Source organism: Aplidium turbinatum, chromosome 15 (assembly GCF_918807975.1).
Source record: "Aplidium turbinatum chromosome 15, kaAplTurb1.1, whole genome shotgun sequence".
NCBI classification, from domain to species: Eukaryota; Metazoa; Chordata; class Ascidiacea; order Aplousobranchia; family Polyclinidae; genus Aplidium; species Aplidium turbinatum.
Genome location: NC_137486.1, coordinates 21,047,367 through 21,067,500, shown reverse-complemented (window position 1 = coordinate 21,067,500; position 20,134 = coordinate 21,047,367). Strand labels below are relative to the sequence as shown.

Below are 20,134 nucleotides of genomic sequence, written 5' to 3'. Positions count from 1 at the left end.
AGGATCCAATTGTCGTGCAGATGATGAACACCCCGCAAAAGTTGGATCATCAGTGTCTTCACTTCCCCTGGAGAAAATATTGAAACAATCATCAATTGATCAGTGACGTGGAATCAACGTCAAAATAGACTTGTTTGCTGTCTAGGAAGGTGAAGACATAGAAATACAGTTTTTACCGTTTCAGCAATTTTACCATGCTGATAGATGTAATGTACCCTAGGAAGGAAATTTACCAGCGGTCAGGAAAGACCGCCTCAAGGGCTGGAAAAGGTCACCTAGCCACGCAGGGTTCTAGAAGGTCTCCAGCTTGGTAAAATCTTGAATAATTCCAAATCCAAATAAATTCCGTTTTTCTGGTCGATCTAATTCTGCATCGCACCAATAAGTCATGCACGAAGCAAAGTGGTGCATTAGCGTGGTACTTACCAACAAGGAAAGGCTGCTTCATTGTCTCCATGAGGCTCTTCAAGTCATGTTCTACGTAATCCATCACGATGTAGATCTTGTCCACGTTGGAACCGACCACTATTTCCTGGGGTGAACAACATATTCTCAATCTACAGTCACTTCGTTTCTACTTTGGTCGTTAACATAACCGGGAATAAGAAAGTACTGGCCACATCATACGATGCACGCCCACGACAATTCACTGGAATGGTGGTAAGATCTTGAAGTGTTTAAAACAGGATGAATAGCTAGGGCAGCAAAGCATATGTCCAGCTAGCACGGTCGCACAGCCCAACAAATACAACGGTTGCATTGGACGGAGGTGGGGGTTGGATTGGATTTTTACCAGTGGAATACATAAAGTACAACATCTACATTGAAGAAAAGGGCGACAAGTATAGATTGACTGGTACTCAGCAAAGCTACTTCATTTCAAGACGATCACCAGGTGACTAATAGAAAATGTTTTGCTAAGAATCAGACAAGTCAAAGCAAACACAGTTGGTAATATTGCGTAGGTGCGTGAGTTAACGAGGCGTGGGAGACTCACCTGGACTCTAACACAGTTCGCATGATGAGCTTTGAGAAGCGTCGATACCTCTCTGAGGGAAGTGATAGGGAACCCTTCCCGTTCCTTCTCCATCTTTAACCTCTTCAGCGCGACAATCTCCTCTGCAAACGTAAAACCATAATCAGTTATCATGATCTCCTCTTGGCATGAGATCTGGGAGGTGGGCAAAGACAGACTTGAAAAAGCATCTGGTGCTGAGGCTGTACGTAGAAAATAAGGGGCCATTCTTGGTACCAATCAGCGTAGGTTATTGGGAAGAGAGGGCCCATTCGCCATTAGCAAACTATTCACTCAGAAGCAATTTATGATTTGCTACTGATCGCTTAGAAAATGTCTCTGATTTCAAAATTGAACAAAACCACTTAAAGAATACACCTAGAAGCTGACATGAACATTGAACAAGCCAACGAGTTTGAAAGTAAAATCACAAATGTTTTTAGGCAAAAAGCATGACATTTACATAACATATCCCAACACGTGGTTGTAGAAATTATGTGAAACAGTTTTTTTTTAATCCAATACAACTTCCTTTGAATATAGCCGAGTGGATAAACACTAGGGTGTTTCAAAATTTCACCACTTTTAAATTTCAAAACGAGTACCTTTTTTTCTGATGGAGTTTTGGCCGCTGATTACGAATCTGGCATTATTTTTACATTATGACGTCATCTTGAGGGTGCCCCACGCGATTTTTCGCGTTTTTTCAATATCTCGAAAACTACTTGGGCTGGGCGTATGGAATTTGTATCAAATGATGCAGAATATACAATTTCCTATCTCTACTTAAGAGTGTTTAAAGTCGTATCTGCTTCAGAAAAAAAGTTATTAGAGAAAAACACTTTTTCATTGTTTTTACATCCATTCCATATCTATAATCTTCGAGCTATATGACAAAACATTGTGACGTCAATTCGGTAATTGGTAATAACAATGGTATTTGTTTGTAAATCAACGATGATAATTGTTTGTTGACAATACGGGTCTTAAGGGATAAAAACAATTTCCAATTTGAATTTAGTTGGTCAGTTTTAAATGCAGTATAAGCAGGGATATGGCATGATTGAGATCTGTTGAGGTTAAGTCTCTGATAGTCTCGAAAAAGTTACTTGGAAATACATTACCAACGTGTAGAGAAGTTATAGAGCACTATCATTATATTCAGCAGCTTTTAATGGATACAGACACTAAATTTTTGAAGAAAATTCCAGGATTCAATGATATCAAAGATGTAGTTATGAATGACATAGTTCAACTGTGGAGAAGAGCCAGCTTGCCTGCTATCGAGTTGAGAAGTTTCCATACAAAACTGAAGCAACTTATTCACAAGTTTGCTGTGGCAAGAAAACGTGCCAAGAAATTGAAACTTATTTCAATCAGCGATGGCTGGCTCGACCAGCTCTTTGATATAACCAAGTGCCGGTGTGAAATGCCAGGTATATTTCAAACGTATAAAGGTAAGCTGATTTGTAGTTGCAGTTTTGACCACAGAGTTTCAGAAAAAGAAATTATGTTTCTGAAAGATCAAAGATCCGTTAGAAGAATGATTTTATCTTCATCCAAAGATGCACTGTTTAATATACACAAGCTGCAGAGTGTAATCAAGCTCAAGCGACGCACCACGGCGGAAGATGATATTGAGAACCCCACATCCAGTAAATTAAGAGCTACAATAAACGGAGGCCTATCCAATTCTAAATTTTTGTTCAATTCGTTGAGACCGCGCCAGTTCGATTTAAATATAAATTCTAATGAGAGCAATGATGATGTTTTGGAAGCAGAGACGAGTGATAATGTTAGGGACACGTCAACCTATTTCGACCTGGATTACCAACCAGTCCAACCTGCTCCCAAGCATCTTGCAGGAGGAAAAGCTTACCTTAAAAAACGTTCATTTTCGATCAGTACCAGTGACTGTGTTAAAGCAGACCGTCGTTTAGTGTCGATTCGCCAACAATCCGATCTGCGGCGATCAACTGTTGTAGAAAAAAATATTTCTGCTTCGCCAACAACTGTACTTCGAAAGCGCGAGCAGTGTCGACTTGAAGCTTTAAATCAATGTGAGTAAGAGCTGAAACATGCTAAAGCAATTCAATTATGCTATAATGGAATAATCATAAACAAAATGGACAGGTACATCTTTTTGGGACAATTTGTGGATACAGGAGTCAAGTGTGAAAAAGTTATAGCTGTGAAAACTTTTTTGGAAGGAATTTCGGTAACTTCTCAGACCATTTTTAACTGTGTTACCGAGCAAATTTGTGAGGATACTTTAGGTAAAATATATTCAGTTATGTCAGATACTACTGCATTAAACACAGGGAAAAAATCTGGTATAAATAAGCGCCTGGCCGATTTCTTCATGGAACGGCATGGTCGAGGCATCCACACATTGGAATGCTTATTTCATGTTAATGAAATATATTTCACTAATGTCATCTAAAAAATCGAAAATCACAATTGTAATTGTCATATAGCTCGAAGATTATCGATATGGATATAAAAACAATAAAAAAGTGTTTTTCTCAAATTACTTTTTTTCTGAAGCAGATACGACTTTAAACTCTCGTAAGTATAGATAGGAAATCGTATATTCTGCATCATTTGATACAAATTCCATACGTCTAGCCCAAGTAGTTTTCGAGATATTGAAAAAACGCGAAAAATCGCGTGGGGCACCCTCAAGATGACGTCATAATGAAAAAATAATGCCAGATTCGTATTCAGCGGCCAAAACTCCATCAGAAAAAAGGGTACTCGTTTTGAAATTTAAAAGTGGTGAAATTTTGAAACACCCTAATAAACACCCGGTGCTGCAAACAAAGAAATGGCAACAAACGACGTTGGTTCGACTCTCGGGGTGTGCGCCTGAGCAACTTATTTCAAGGACAGCTCTCCCCATTCAGTGGCACCTAGTGAATATAACAATCCACAGATGGCACATAAACAAGTTGAAATTTCCAAGTGTCAAATCTTGGTAACAGTGGTACAAAGGTCAGGGTCAGTGGTACAAAGCCATTAAAGTAGTACAGTTGGTACAGCCAGGTCACAACGCCTCTATTAAGCATGCAAAACTGCCAGGATTATTTGTTCAGAGACTGTTTCGGTTCGAGTATAAAGATTCCCACAATGCACCAAGTGTAATGTTCCTAAACCTGTTTTCTTATCCTTGGCACGATACACAACCCCGTACGTTCCTTCTTCAATCCGGTTGAGGCACTGGAACTCATCAACACTTCTGCAGCCTTGGATGGCTGGGTGATAGAATGGCAGCTCTGGTTCTATAGTGGGGAAAGTAAATTATAAAATAAAAAGAAATTAAATACAAATTATAAAAGGGAAGTCTCCAAAGTCCGGTGGTGAAGGCATTTGGACAGGCGTCCGTTCTCAAGTCCTCTGCCAAGACCCAGCGGACCTTCATGCCTGCAACGAAAGATATGAACACGTGCAAATGCAATGTAGTACAAACGCTACCCTAGTCAAGGCATGAGGTTCAAAGGCCTAAGAGAAAAGTATAGCAAAGATAATTAGCCGATACTTGCGGCCGAGATTATTACAAGATGTTGACAAGCACTTATAGCCCCGTCATTTCAGTTAACACATAAAAAGTGTCTCTAAGACAAACGTAGCAACATAACTTGGATTTTCCAGCCTAATTCAAAAAGGTTTTGAGTCAAATAAAACTATGTGCATCAGTGCCATGAAACGCCACGTGCTCCAGCCGAGATACTTTCGTTGCTGCAATGAAAGCATTACAAGTGAAGTGCGAAGAGAGGAAACGTACCTGGGGTTTTCTCAGGCGACCCCAATTCATTGCCGCCTAGATCTGAATCAAGGAAACTTATTTCCGGGTCTTCATATTCATCCGCGTCATGATGTTCATCCGAGTCCTCTTCTTCGCCTTCTTCTTCTTCATCATCTTCCATTGTCATATTTTCTAGAAGCAAGAACCATTAAAAGCAATTCATAGAGGAGTTCAACCAGTTGACACCAAATAGTTGTACTGATAAGCAAACTTTTATAGTAAGTTGGATAAACATCAAGTGTGATAGAATAAGACTTTACTAGTTGGCTGGGCTTTGATGGAGTGCGGTTGAATTGAAATGAACACTCAGCAGTATAGCTTCAGCTTGTTAGAGTAAAAAACAAGTTAGTGCGTGACATGGTGTGGGAATGCAATCAGTTGTCATGAATGTGGGATACAACAGTTTCCATGGATACCTGTTTCATCGTTGCTGCCGCTTTCTTCATCTGAGCTTTCCGCATCATCTTCTTCATCTTCTACTGGAGTATTATCAGAATCGGATTCAACTTCCTCAGATCCTTCGGAGGCATTACTTTCTTCTGCAGAAGATGAAACACCTTCTTCTTCGTCTTCTTCAGAAGATACATCTTCATGAATTTCTTCTGGTGGTGTTTTCTCCTCGATATGGCGCTATACAAAGACACAAGATCTTTAACAGCTAGTAGGTTAGTTCACCTATAAACTTGGATGAAAATAAATGTAGAAAATACATTCATTCAACTTCATTGCAGTAATCTTGTGGAAAGTTAAATGGAACCGATCACTGCGGTGAGTGTGGCCGAGTGCTGAGAGCGCTTTCGCGATGCTCAAAATGATATCGGCGCGACACCGCTCCGGAGCACGCGGTTGTGGCTTGGTAAGACACTTTATAGCATGTCACGGTAATTAGAAGCAGCTGACTTAATAACTAAATGTTCCATTACTGCTTCCTGGTGTGTTGCATATGTAATTCGTAGTGCACTATAAGTTGTCGGAATGAGCGTAAAAAATGAACATGATTATTTTTATCACGATAAGACATCATTTCACAATGATACCAATATTGTTATGACCAAGCGTCTTGTGCCAGCAATATCCAACCACTAGCTAGGCAATAACCAAGGCACCAACCTTTCGCTTTTTAGAAGATCTCTTCTTCTTCCTTCTAAGGCGCTTAACAATTTCAATATCTTCATTTTCACTGGCAGAAGATTCAGATGAGTCTGTTGAAACAAACACGCGTAACGTTGACAAAAAACTGTGCCAAAGTTGTTCAGCCTCTGCTAGGGCACAGGGAGTTTGCACCAGCTGCCAGAGATACACAAGAGCTTGGAAACAAACACCGAAAGTTATTTGTCGATCTCAAAGATTCCAAACAAACATCACATGTACTAACTTGCTAACCACATACCACCAGCACAAATAGAAGCTGTATGAAAAATTGCTGACGGATGGGAGTGAAATGAAAGTCAATTCTCAGAAGAAATCGCGGCTGGGTTAAACTAATTGAAGTTATTCTCCTTAAATCGGCCCGCGGCGATTGTTGTTTGTGAGACGATAATGCTGATGGCCAATCATAAACGAGAACGATTGTGACGTAACCAAAACAACTTGTGACATGAAAATGAGAAAAGGTGCGCTTCTTCAAACAATAGAACCGATTGAGAACGACGGGTTGTCGCCGTCTTGCGATCAGCAACGCACACGATTGACAAGAAAAAACCAATATAATCCTATAATGTTAACTGGAATCCTACCAACATTCATTCTAAATGCCCTATCGTGATGCTCATATGCTGGGCAAATTGAGCTATTCGCAATCCGAAGATTAACAACACTAATCGTTAGCAGGCCTTAAAACTCGTGTTTTTTTCCAGCAGCCATCGTGGTCTACCGAGAGCTCCTTAGCGGCCAAATCTGCGTGCTTGGAGGCCAAAATACAATAACGATAGCACAAGTAAATAACATTAAACTTGCAACAATGTTAAAATGATCATTTAGCGTTGTTGAAGTCTGGGCGACGTCATGCAATAGAATCGTTGTACCACGCATTAAATGCTTTATCGAGATTGTAATCCGGTATTGCGGGACCATCTAACGACACTAAATTGTTTTAACTGCTTGCAGCTCAGTAAATTGTTTTAACTGCATACCGCCTTTCATAAAACCTGACCATTTATTCCGTTATGATGTCATCATTGAGGGTGTGAAGTCACTAACCCACAGCGTTCTCAACTATGAACACACGTGTTTCACCCACGGATGTCAACTAACCTAGTTCTCCTTTTTAACAACGATTCAATGTCCGACAACATTGAATCGATATAAAAACGACAATATTGCCAGCCGATGTAAATTAGCACTTTGGATTAACACTTTGTTAAAATAAACATCGGGAATTGCAAACAAGACTTACAGCGCTGGTGATCGTAGCTGGATATATTCAATACAATAGTAGTGACTATGATGCGCTGACCTAATTCTGCGTCACTCTTTGATACTACATATTTTCGACATTTAATCCACGATCATTCTATTGCGAAATTAAATAATTGGCTAGAAGAAACCGGCGGCCAAACTTGGCCGACGGAGGAGGTAGCACAGGCGGTCATTCAAGCACTACTTAGCGGCCATGGACGCCGGCTGCTTTAAGGCTTGCGTTAGTCTAGCTACAATGAGCGGCATATTTTAGGCCTGAAGAAACGAAAACCGGTTTCCACTTCCAATCCATTGCTATACCTGTACTAAACGCACTCGGCTGTGTTGTAAGTCTGATGTAGAGTCTTTGTAAACTACAAACTGCGAATGTGCGAGCTGCATTCGCAGTTTCAACGCAGCTCTTCTCAACAAACAAACCTGACGAGTCCTCGCTTTCTTCGTCTTCTTCCATCAACTTTGTATCATTCTCTGATGATCTTTTGGGTTTGTTCGGTGATGACCTTCTAGAAGATTCCACAGGTTGACGAGTTGAACTCTTCTTATGCCCATTCGCGTCGTTAGTGTGGTCGTCTGTAACGATCAAGCAGTAAGAACCAAAAAGTCAACCACGCAACGTTTATGTTATCGAAACTAGTTTTGTTGCAGCGTGTAGACATCAAGATTGGATTGTTAATCAGATGTTTGTAACTGCATTATAAAAATAAGTTCTTGCAAACTTCATAAATTAAAACAAATTGCTCCCATTTAACACTATTTGGAAAAAAAAATCTTAAAACTATAAAAGTGGCTTTCCGATTAATTCGAAGACGGGCGGGAATTGTTTGCTGTAATGCAAAACAGATACAAAAGAGTTGTAACCACTAGGTGAAAATTATCTCTTATCACCTAACTCCTATTGTCAGCATCATACAGAAGCATCTCTGCGAAGGTACAAGACTTCTGTAGAGACATCACTTACTGATTCGTTTACGATGGGAGTCATTGATGGCACTGTCGGACCTTCTGGAGGATGGCTGGGAGGCGTTGGAAGAGACTGATCCGACAACAACTGATGAGGACACTGACCGTAAGTGCTTTCCTGAAATTTGTGATTATGACAGTTGAAAGTGATACCTGACAAGCAAAAGAAAATAACAAACATGGCGGCCTGTACACGTGATGACCTTTGCGCGTTGGCAAAGCCTGTGTATGTAGGTCGCTATGGTTACAAGACATCGTGACGCCTGACGAGGAAAGCAACGTCACCAGACGTCATTGCGTGATATTACAGTCACAGTGTAACAAGAAGCAAGGCAAAAAGTTTATATATAACATCAGAACAACCAACAATGTCTAATCTATTAACTTTGAACAAGGAGTGTGGAAAAATATTCACTCAAAGAAAAAAATGAAGTGTAAGAAAAGTGCAAACAAGGTTCACAAAATTTTGATGTCTAGTGAGATAAATCATTTGTCATACTACTTCGTACTAACCTCTGTCGTCGCGAGGGGCTCTGTCGTCACGAGGGATTCTGTCGTCACGGGGGCCTCTGTCGTCACGGAGACCTCGATCCCTCCACTTGTTCCTCTCATAATCATCATTATCGTACTGACGGACTATGAGCGGTTTCGGCTTTCCTGAATGTAAACACGATTCCTGGCTAGAATTTATCACGAAATATGCTGTGAAGTGGCCTCTACAGAATGGAGATCTGAACATAAGGCGCCAGGCCCGTCGCAACATGTGAACCGTCATCACGTTGTATTAAATATATTAAATATGTTAGGGGACGAAAGCAAGTACCTCCACGTGGTCGTCCCTGCAAGTACCTACTTTGGGAAACTAAACTTGCTACAACTGTCGCTATAAAAGTCAACATGCGGAAGAACAATCATCAGAATGGTACCCCCAGACCAAGCACAGCGCCCTTGTCAGGGCGAACAGCACCAGCTGTTGTAGGTCAAGGAGTGACCATTCTGCAACTAAATGTTGAATGCATCACCAACGCTAAACTAGACATCATCACACAGCTTGCCCACAACAACACTGCCTGCGAACTGTCACAGGTTGCCTCCGCCCAACTCCAACTGACTGTTTGCCTGTCCTTGCAAGCATTGAGCCTGCTGCACTACGGCGCCAACGTGCTGTTCTTTCCCTGAGCCGTAAAGCCCTAAACCCTGGCCATCCGCTACACACAACCACGCTGAGATATCCACCAAAGCAGCGGCTAAAATCAAGAAAGCCATTTGTACGCGCTGCACAAGACCTTCTGGCAGCCTCTGGTGGAAGCCCTAGCAAACAGTGGTGCCACGCGGCGTGGTGTGAACAGTGGTCAAGCAGCACGTCCCCACTTCGCCAAGTATTCAGATCCCCGTCCGAAAACCAGCTGGGACATGGCCTCTCTAGACTTGCCTCATCAAGGCGTAACCGTTTGCTCACTGGTGTTGGACGCTATGGTGCAGACATGTTGCGCTGGGGCTTGGCAGAGAGTGCTGCTTGTGAGTGTGGCGAAATGCAGACGGCAGCCCACATTATCAAGGATTGCCGGCTATACAGACCACCCCATGGTATGGAAGGCCTAATTTCCATCGATGACGACACCAGGCAGTGGCTAAGCAACGAATGCCGGCTATACAGACCACCCCATGGTATGGAAGGCCTAATTTCCATCGATGACGACACCAGGCAGTGGCTAACCTGACATATAGCGACAACACGAGAGAAGAAGAAGAAGAAGAAATATGTTTTGAAAGAAGCGCTCTGCCGATATGTTCAAACGAAAACGTGCAAATGCTTCTTGCAGATTAGAAGAAGCCATGCAACTTTGCTGGTTGCTCACACTGATGCTTTGCATGGTACGCCCAACTCTCTTACCTTCATCTCGCCGAATTATGAGTCGTTCCCGGTAGCCATCGTCATCACGGGGTTTAGAAAGATGCTGATGGGGGCGGTCGGATTTCAGTGGCGGGGGGCGACTGCTGTAGCCCCCAGACCCACGTATCCTTTCATCAACTTTGGGAGGGTAATCCCTGAAAAAGACAAAAGAAATTGGTCGTCAACATAAAGTTGTGTTAATTTCCTGTGTGTCAAACGATTTGGTTATTTTCAAAATAACATCAAAATCTTTTGAGTTCCACCTACACACTTGTATCCAAGCAGGTTCAATCAAACACGTTGTCTTAACTATTAAAGGTTTTCAAAGTGTTCAGCAAAACACACAATACAAAAGGAGTATCAGAAAATAACGAATTTTAAAGACTTTGCAATGATGCAATTTACTCGTAAGCTTGGAAGGTAATTCATTATATGACTTGTATGTAGTACATTTCAAGTAGGCTAACAAGCATGAAATGACTGATAAAAAGTTGGCCTTGAAACACCAGTTAGCAACTGACCTGTCGAGATGGGGCTTGTAGTTTTGGTGCTTGCTGCGATCCGGGCGTGGGTCGGGTACTCGTGGTAACCTACAACATAAATGTTACATCATCCCTGCAGTGGCGTCATTGTCTAAATACAAACCCAAGCCAGTAACCAGGCCTACTTTTACATTGATTTAGCGTTTGCAGACGTCATTATCAAGAAATGTTCTGTAACAGATTCTTAGCAATGACAATACTTACAAACATCAAGCGAATTTTACGCATCCTACATGGTACAAATCTAAAAAAGTACCTTTCACGGGCGAGATAGTCCCGCTTCTGGCGCACGTCGGCGGGGTCTTGCACCCGGGATATTAAAGGGGGAAGATCGTCGTAGTTCCGGCGCTTGTCGAAGTCTCGGTCAGGTTTCGGGTCGCGCTCGTAGCTTTCTTTCACTGCAAGATAACAATCAAAATGGCGGACCCAATGACGACTGTGGGAATTATCAACCCAGCGGTGTGGCTGGTTAGGCTACTTACAAAAAAAAATACCGCAACATACAACATCACAATAATGGAAACATTGTTCCTAAAGTGACATTTGTGACAATTTTTGTATCAAGACAGGATATACAAAGGTCGTCAGACCACTCGGCATGCGATAACTCAGCTACTGTCCAAGTCAGCAAACGGCAGCATCGGACTGGCTTGGTCATCGCTTGCTAAAAATATTGTAAAAATAAGCTAGCTAACGAGAATCTTGGTACAATTCGGCGTAATTATATACTGCACCCATTAAAAGGATAAACTTACCAACCTGGAAAAGTGAACTGTAAATGACGACAAACATAGTTACAAACACAAATGCAATACAGATTATTACTCAGACAGCAAAATCCATCATTTTTACATTGATTGAACGTCCAATCAATGTAAAAATGACTGATTTTGGTGTCTGGGTATGTGACAAGGCGATAAATAATGCAGTAATCTTTGTCAACAGCAGAAAGTTCAGTTTCCAACATTACAAACATATGAAATATCCAACTGAATGCAGCAATGTCCTTGCAGTGAGATACTCTTGGACACGTCGACACGATAATCATCATAGTTCGTAATGAAGTCTTTCATCTTTTCATTCATGGCAATGTTCATGGACGGAGCAATCTTCATATTCATGGACGCAGTGTGACAAAGGTCTGTGCTTTAGGAAACCTCCAAAACGACATCACCTTTTTTGGAAGTATTAATAACGTCATATAACGTTGAAGCATAGTTTTAAATCAGTTACAATGTAAAAACACGCAATGATAGGTCACTGTCATGGGCAGAAGAAAATCTGTCATGGTTGGACAACAAAGTTCCACTGATGAGGATGCACATAGCAGAGTCACCACATTTTGTTGCCAACTAAACTACCGTGATGATCACTGTGTCACCAATTCCGTTGTCACAGTTTTGGATGAATAGAGGGTATCTCCAGTGAAGTGCACTATGTTTGGATTATTGGTAAATCATTCGGTATGGTTTGCCTGACAAGTTGCGATCACCAGTAACAATAATGAAAACATTCGGTAGGTATAATATAAGCTATCTGTGATATAAAGCTTTTTGAGACAGTGTCTGATAATAATCACCTAAACTGTTAAGTTAGACTTGCTCTAACTGTTAGAGCATGGTTGTGAAAGTTTGTTACCTTTGATGAGTGTCACTCTAACAAGTTTCAGGTGATGTGGTGCTAGAATTTTTGTTCAAATGAATACACACAGCCACTTCATTATGGCCTCGTTAATAAATTTTGCGAGCATGATATATGTTGTAATGGTGTTGCTCGGCTTATTTGCTACATCTGATAACTGTCAAATGAACATATGAACCATGTTGCAACCACAGACCATCCACTCCACTCAGTAAACACGCTTCACTCAAAGTACTTGCTATAAGAGTTGAATCGAGGTGACAAAATGTCGGCCACTAAATTTAGATGACCTTTGACCTATGAAGTAAAAATATTTTATCTTTGTAGTTTTGATAAAGAAACATGTAATTTTAACACATGCTGTTGAACACCAACTAACTTGTGCATGCTACAAAGATGATTGCTCCAGACAGATGGTAAGAACACAGAAGTGACACGTAGACGTATCCAAAACAGACACAAAGAAGAAACTACACATGCTTAATACATATCTTGAGCACCATTTTTGTTCTTAAACAAACTGATTTTCTGTATAAGGAAATACTGATTTCGAATACAACTACAGACTACAGTAGGAACCTTAGACTTAGAACATACGCGAATTGCAACTCCACAAAATGTCCTTTCCTAAAAGTTCTTAATATTGTAGCAATTCTACACCCCAAGTCATACACAACAAAACAATGTCCATTTGAAAATATAACATTGCCATTGCATTCATGCAACGCATTTCCTGGTGTCAATGCAAGCACAGTGTTGTTGTGGTAGCATTAGAAACGTGTTTTTGTGGTAGCACAGTTAGAAAGTGTTGTTGTGGTAGCACAGTGTTGTTGTGGTAGCATTAGAAACGTGTTTTTGTGGTAGCACAGTTAGAAAGCGTTGTTGTGGTAGCACAGTGTTGTTGTGGTAACATTAGAAACTAATTAAATTGTATATACATTACTTTTAACTCAAGTTTTTCGCACCTAAAAGTAAAGAAAAGTATAATTATGCTAAGTCATTGCCTCGTCAACAAAAACATCAACTTTCATTATGAGCGGTGAAAAGTGTCATGTGTGTTGATTAAAAAAAATAATTGCAACTAGACAAAATGTACTTTTGTTTTTAACTTTTTATGTACCAAAAAAATCAAATATCGGTCCAGTTTGACACAAAACCTCATCTGTTGTGGGTGATCAAGAAAATATTATTGTGCAATCATACACCTTTTGACACTCCATTAATCAACCTGAAATTAGATGCAGACATGCGCTTGACTAATAAAAATAGAGCTTACTGAATATGCGGGTCTGCTACTATTCGGCTAGTCCGATTTGGCTGCAGTCTTTTTCGGCTGGTTTGTTAGATTTACGGAAGGATTTTGTTGGATTACAGAAGGATTATGGTTGAATTTTCAAAAATTTGGCAAATAGGGAACTATCCGAGAAAGACTGTACCCGAATAGGGAACTAGCCGAATCGGACTAGCCGAAACGAGCCATTCCGGAATATGCAGTGCATCGCCACAATCTTCATTTCGAAAAATTGCTTAACATAAAATTAGTAAAATACTACATTTTATCACTAATATTTTCAGGTCAATGAAGAAAAAAATTGATAATTACATTAAAGTTTCTTCAAGCTTGTGATTGTAGCTTTGTCAAAAAAAAATTAGACTTACCCGACACCTTTAGACAAAATAACCAAATTGTTTGGCATTGATAGAGTTATGTCTGGTGGTAGACGATTTGAATTTAGACAGCCGGGAGGCAGGGGAGTTAATAATCTTGCCTATCTTCAAGCATAGTATAAAAACAAAACAATCACACCCTCAACAATATTGTGTGGGTAGTAGCAGTTTTTAAGGTTATATAGTAATATCATCGCTACATTTTACAAAGTTTAATAAAAAGAATTTTATGATGACACATCAATTAGATCAATCACATAGAAATAATGCTTTATCAATTCCCAAAATGCCATTTATGTACTATAAATAAAGGCTTAGATGAATCCGATAATTTGCACACAAAATAAGTGTATTAGGCTATCATATTACCTAGTATATTATCTTGTTGCATAGTAATACCAAATTACAAAGCTTAACAGTTTTAAACCAACTTCATGAGGATTGGGATTTGAGAGAGTTTTTACTTAGGGTGCTGATTTCAAAAATGGTATCTAAGTTTTTGAAATGTTTAGTACAGTATTTTAAAATCATGTAACTGCCAGTTTTAAGCATTTTGTTGCATATGAAGACTGCACAATTTGTACCTTGATATGGTTTCAATATGTCACTTAAACACCTGTGACTTGTTGTAATCACATTCTGAACATAAAAATGCAATGTGTTTTATATGTAAACAACAAAACAAATTAAAAAGTAAACACAAAACTTTGGGTACAGGATATCCTGCCATGGCCGACTTGTCACAAAGACATCTCACCACTAGACAACTTTACGCGAATTCCTTATCTGATCAACGCTTCCCTATCATAGCATGCCCATTGCATGTTTGACTGGAACCCTGGACGATCTATTTTAGGAAACAGCAACAGAGTTGATTACAATGTTAATTGAAAGTTCTTGACCTAAGAAAAATACTGGCGCATTTTGGCATTGCATGCCAGATTATAGACTTGCGGTTGCAACTTGCGGTTGCTTTTTCATATTTTTTTTTTCACCAGAAAAGCTTATTATGTAAGCCTAATAAGAGGTATGCCAAAAAATATCAGATTACATTGTGCGGGTCATAAGCCGCATTTAACTATTGATGAAAACTTAAATCACGTAATTTTTGAGTAGGCTACAGATGAAAAATTTTGACCAATAAAACTAGCCTGAGCAACTAACACCAACGTTGGTGTACGTTTGATGACATATAATATATACCATATTTACTTAATTGTAAACCGTGCCTTACAAAGTTTTTATTTTTTATCATTTGTGTGGTTTAGATTCAAAGGCAGCTTATCTTTTTGATCAATATCAAATACTTTTTATCAGTAGTACCAGTACCTGCAAAAAGCCTTGGACGGCACTCGAAAGAGCCCTGGTTCGACACCTCTCAAAAGCATGTACGGCTGTATCTTTAGCAAGACACTTAATAGAATGCCTGAAGGTGGACACGAAAATTGACTTCCTTGCCTTCCTGTTCACTTAATTTAAATCATCAACCACTGGGCGTAAACCTGGATGTTACAACATCAAAAGTACAACAATAAAAACATCAGCAATCAACCGGCATTGGAGTTACAAGTTTTAAGATTACTCTGTTTCTGTTTCCCCAAAAACAGATCAGCAGATGTCCTGAGTTCGAGCTAAACAAGCCATGGGCATGCAATGATAAGGAAGTGTTAATCAGATTAGTAAGGAAGTCACGTCAAGTCGTGAGATGTACTCTGTGATGATATGCCCTTGCAACAGATCGGCCTTGATCAGTTTTTTTAGCGATAAATCGGCCGTTACAGGATGTCCTGTTCCCCAAATCTTTAGATTATTCACATCCCTACAATTTGTTCATACAAAAGGTTGATAAGAAACAATACACAGAGATGTGGTCTTTCATTACAAACATTACCCCTACGCAATGCTGGACATCAAAATGTTGAAAAAGCAAGAAAAAATGTGATTAAATAGCCTCAATAAAAAATACTTCAGATTTCTTATGATTGAAATTTCCACTGGCAACTTCTCTTTTCGAGCATTAACAATTCCCTGCCATCATATCTGAGGGAAGCCCTTTTGTGCTCAGTACAGTAGAATTCGCTTATAGTTACACCTGAAGGGACCGTGGAAAAAGTGTCACCATAACCGAAGTGTCACTATAGGCGAATTCTACTCAACTGTTGCGTATGCAAACGGGACTTTGCAACAGGTGTCACTATAGGCGAAGTGTCACTATAGCCAAAGTCACTATAGGCGAATTCTACTGTACTTCCACATTTTCAGCACAAAATTAAATAGCCGTGAAAAAATATACTGTTCCTTTCATATTGAACTCTAATTTCTCCTAAGAACTTAACTTTTAATCCAGTGGAATAACTGAGTCTTGCTGTTCGTCACACCTAAGATGAGCAGTTCCTTCATCTCCTTTAAAGCTCAAAATCCTATATATATAATATACACTGTAAGGAAGCACCAAATCATCCAATTATGTTTGTTGTATTATCCTTTTACAATCATGTTCACTTTGTATCACAATTCCAATCATGCTAGTATCCAGTCAATGTGGAAACCTACGTGTTGCCGTTACTGAATAATACATTTTGTGCTCGCTTTCTATAAAAAAAACCTTCATTTAGGGCTCAAATAGTTGTATTTCAAGGCATAGGCTATATATACAAAACATACAACATACGGTACCTAATGTCGGACTTAAAGTTTGTTTTATACCCAGAGGTATTCAAAGATCTCTCTGAACTGTCCCTGTAGAAACTTTAATTGCCTGCATTTCATATAGTCTGCTTACTAACCACTGTATTAATATGTTGTAAATACATTAGGAAATTTGGAAAATTAGGATTACAGACAAAATCATCACTTAAACCTCGACTTAGCTCACAGCATGTTTTTTTTCAATGCCTCTATGGTGTTGCTTCAATATAAAAAAAAGTAATGTACTGTACTATATCTACTGGTATTATACGTTGAATCGAATATGGGGCCACTGTACACTGAAACAATGTTGATTGGTTCATGATTAAACAAGCATTCGTGAGTTTTGACTACCAATAAATTTACTTTATTCATATTTTCATCGCCAGAACTACGATACATGTGGTTAAAAACCGTTCTATCACACAGACTTTCTCCCTGTGTAGAAGACTGGAAATGGGATTTCATAAAAATGTTCTTTAAGTCTTAGAGCTTTTAAAAAAGTTGAGATAGGACACTTTACATACCGGTAACAGATAACCAGCACTGAATATTGAGATTGGCAATAAGATACACACAGACTAACCTGTTAGAGGATCTTACTAAACTGGGTCTGCTACTATTCGGTGAGTTCCTAACCTGTAACCCCTAACCCTAAAACGGCAATGACAATTAGGCTACGATACCTGATAATTTTTAAAAAATCACCGAATAGGGATCGGACTCACCGAAACGGGCCATTCCGTACTAAACTTGCCTATGCACTTTGCAACATTACAACTAACTTTCTATGTATATTATATATAATTCAAAAACCAGTTAGTGAGGTATATAGTTGAGCATTTGAAAGCATTGTGGTTACAAAAAGTGATTAAAAGTTAGAAAAGGTGGAGAATTACTTTTGATAAATTTGATAGATTTTTATTTCCACCCACAGTTTACCTAAAAAGCATAGCCACAGTAAACAAGTAACATACGGTGCCGAATCCAGACGAAATAGGATGAAATGAATGCAATTTTTGAAATCAGCACCTCAAAAAAACTCAAATTTATTTTTTACCTACAAGTCCCCACAAATCTGTATTGTTATTGAAAATAAAGGTAGTTGTCAGCAGTATGTATGTCATGTGATATGTATGTCATCATCCACGTGCTAAAGTGAAGCAAACAAGGCTTGTTGGTTATGATATGAACAGAATTCATCTCTACATGATTGGTATCAGAAACATATTTTTCAGCTTGAAAGTTTGCACTTAGATGAGCATCCTTGCCTACCTACCGGTATGCTGAAGGCAAATTTTCAGTCACCGGGCATAAATGCAGTAATGCAGCAAACAGAACACTTTTTGGACCGAATAGTAGCCATTGTACACATAAAAAATCTAAAATAAATATACTTTCCAAATGTGCTACTAGTTTTGCACAAATTCATGCATCTATAAAACACAAGGCTCATGAGTAACTAACATATGTAAAGACAATGAAGATTAACGCTATCAGCCATTTGTTGTAAAGCAAAAATATAGTAATACAATACACAGCAATCTTCCTGGCAACAGGAAAAATAATTTCAATAAACATATACATATTACATATTTTTGATGTAATGAGAATAACTTAGTTTTGGTTGTTCATTTGCTTTTCCTAAATACAATAAAAATTTAACATAATCCCACCTTGAAAAATATATACGCCACAGCATATGATGAAAAATTATGTTGCAGTCAATATATATTACAGAAAAGCAGTTACATTGTTCACTTTTCCAGTATGATAAGTCACCTTTTTACCAGTGATGTGAGACTTCTCTCTCCAGCCATGCGCACTGCAGTGAAGAATATGCACAGCACATTTGCTGAGAAAAATAAGTTTTTCAGTTAGAAAGTTGTATCATAAGTGAGGCAACTGAAAAAACAACTTGTCTGTACAACAATCTTTAATTCATAACGACACATTGTTGGGAAACGTCTAACTAGGCAGTTGATGTTCAATAAGCTAACCTGTTGCTGATTTGCACAAATGCAATAGGACTGTCATCACAAATGTCACTTTAGCAAACAAAGTTCAACTGATTGATAAGTACAGTACCGTATTAAATATAAGCTATTTATACACGAAAACATTCCTGTAAAAGTTTGTGAAAATATTCCTGTAAAGCAATTGACTTTAATAATGAAAGTAATCCTGTAAGAGCAATTTGTAACACTGTTATAAAAATGACAAAGCGTTTCTTCAGCCCGTACATATACATTAAACAATATAATACACACCTTTTTCTCTTTGGTCTCTTGGCTCATCTGATCGCCGATGGCGCTTTTTCTTTTTTTCTTCTTTTCCCGTTTTACGTTTTTTATGATGCCGCTTATGTTTTTTTGTTGCGACAGGAGGAGGTTGAATAGATAAAGTCTCCTCATAATCGTCGTCGTCTAAGACTGACTGATTGCTACAAGACATTTATAATTTACACATCTGAGCAACAGTAAAAACAATCTTTACTTCTCAAAAATATGTAGGCTAGATAGAAATTGCATTTAAAAAGTGAAGAACTTGATAGGCTACAGCGTTAGGCATATTTTGGGTACAACATCTTTAGTTCAAAACTGTGAAGTTATCTCATAAATATTACATCTGCAGCTTTCCATGTCATTTGTTTCAAAAGACATTTTTGTTATAAGACAGGCTTTATATAGCTACAATATCATAAAAAGTAGCAATTACCGCTGTTTTTTCCTGGTCATTGACCGATTTTTTAGCAAAATGTCCAAAAAAAATATAGTCAATTCGGTCAAAATGTTTGAAAAAATATATAGGAAAGTCAATTGACTATATATGACCAAAAAAAAATAAAATTGACCGAATTTTTTCAAGTCATTTCGGACAAATGACCGAAAAGTCTCAGCGAAAAAAAAACAGAATTACCGTACTGATTTAGACTAAAATTTATAAACTTTACACAATGATTAATCTAAAAAATTTTTTAAAACAAACAATATATATTATACCGTTTTGATCCTCTTCTTTCTGGTTCATTCATAATTGTCTCATCAAGCTCTCCATCTTCCATTTCAAATTAAAGACTACGGTATAATACCTTAGAACAGCAATTCAGTTTATTAAATCTGATGATGTGATGTACGGTACAGTATATGAACAGTAACACTATCAGCTGCAAAAAAATATTGTTTAAAGTTATCATAACTTACCTTTTGAACTCTAGCTAATAAATCCAGTAGGCTAGCGGAGACTTGACAACAGGCATGCGAAACCGAGTAACGTAACCAGATTTAACAGAGTTAAGTTTATTATTATATATCATTTACAGAAAACAAAAAAACTACATTGAAACAAATTTTATATCGAGCGTTTTCGATGTCACACCAAAAATCTAGTCCCATACTGCAACAAGCCAACAACCATTAGAAGCTTTTACTCTGGTAGTGTTGACCAGTAACATAAGGTTAACTGCTTCACTAAACTTACAATGCTTATTATCTTAGACTTAT

At 38.7% G+C, this 20,134-nt stretch overlaps 1 protein-coding gene across 1 annotated transcript in view; it reads right to left on the bottom strand.

Moving 5' to 3' along the window:
* Window positions 1-19,793, bottom strand: part of LOC145784593 (uncharacterized) — a 22,429-nt gene extending 2,636 nt beyond the window's left edge. Inside the window, exons 1-15 of the mRNA XM_082596449.1 lie at window positions 19,634-19,793; window positions 18,902-19,074; window positions 10,891-11,032; window positions 10,614-10,682; window positions 10,093-10,247; window positions 8,712-8,855; window positions 8,197-8,316; window positions 7,656-7,808; window positions 5,931-6,022; window positions 5,237-5,450; window positions 4,800-4,952; window positions 4,171-4,296; window positions 998-1,119; window positions 427-532; window positions 1-67 (exon numbers count right to left, since the gene is read on the bottom strand). The exon at window positions 1-67 is cut by the window's left edge and continues 59 nt beyond it. Coding sequence (XP_082452575.1) covers window positions 1-67; window positions 427-532; window positions 998-1,119; window positions 4,171-4,296; window positions 4,800-4,952; window positions 5,237-5,450; window positions 5,931-6,022; window positions 7,656-7,808; window positions 8,197-8,316; window positions 8,712-8,855; window positions 10,093-10,247; window positions 10,614-10,682; window positions 10,891-11,032; window positions 18,902-19,074; window positions 19,634-19,695 — 1,898 coding nt within the window. The 5' untranslated portion in view covers window positions 19,696-19,793. The remainder of the gene's footprint in view (window positions 68-426; window positions 533-997; window positions 1,120-4,170; window positions 4,297-4,799; window positions 4,953-5,236; window positions 5,451-5,930; window positions 6,023-7,655; window positions 7,809-8,196; window positions 8,317-8,711; window positions 8,856-10,092; window positions 10,248-10,613; window positions 10,683-10,890; window positions 11,033-18,901; window positions 19,075-19,633) is intronic.
* Between the last annotated feature and the right edge of the window lie 341 nt (window positions 19,794-20,134).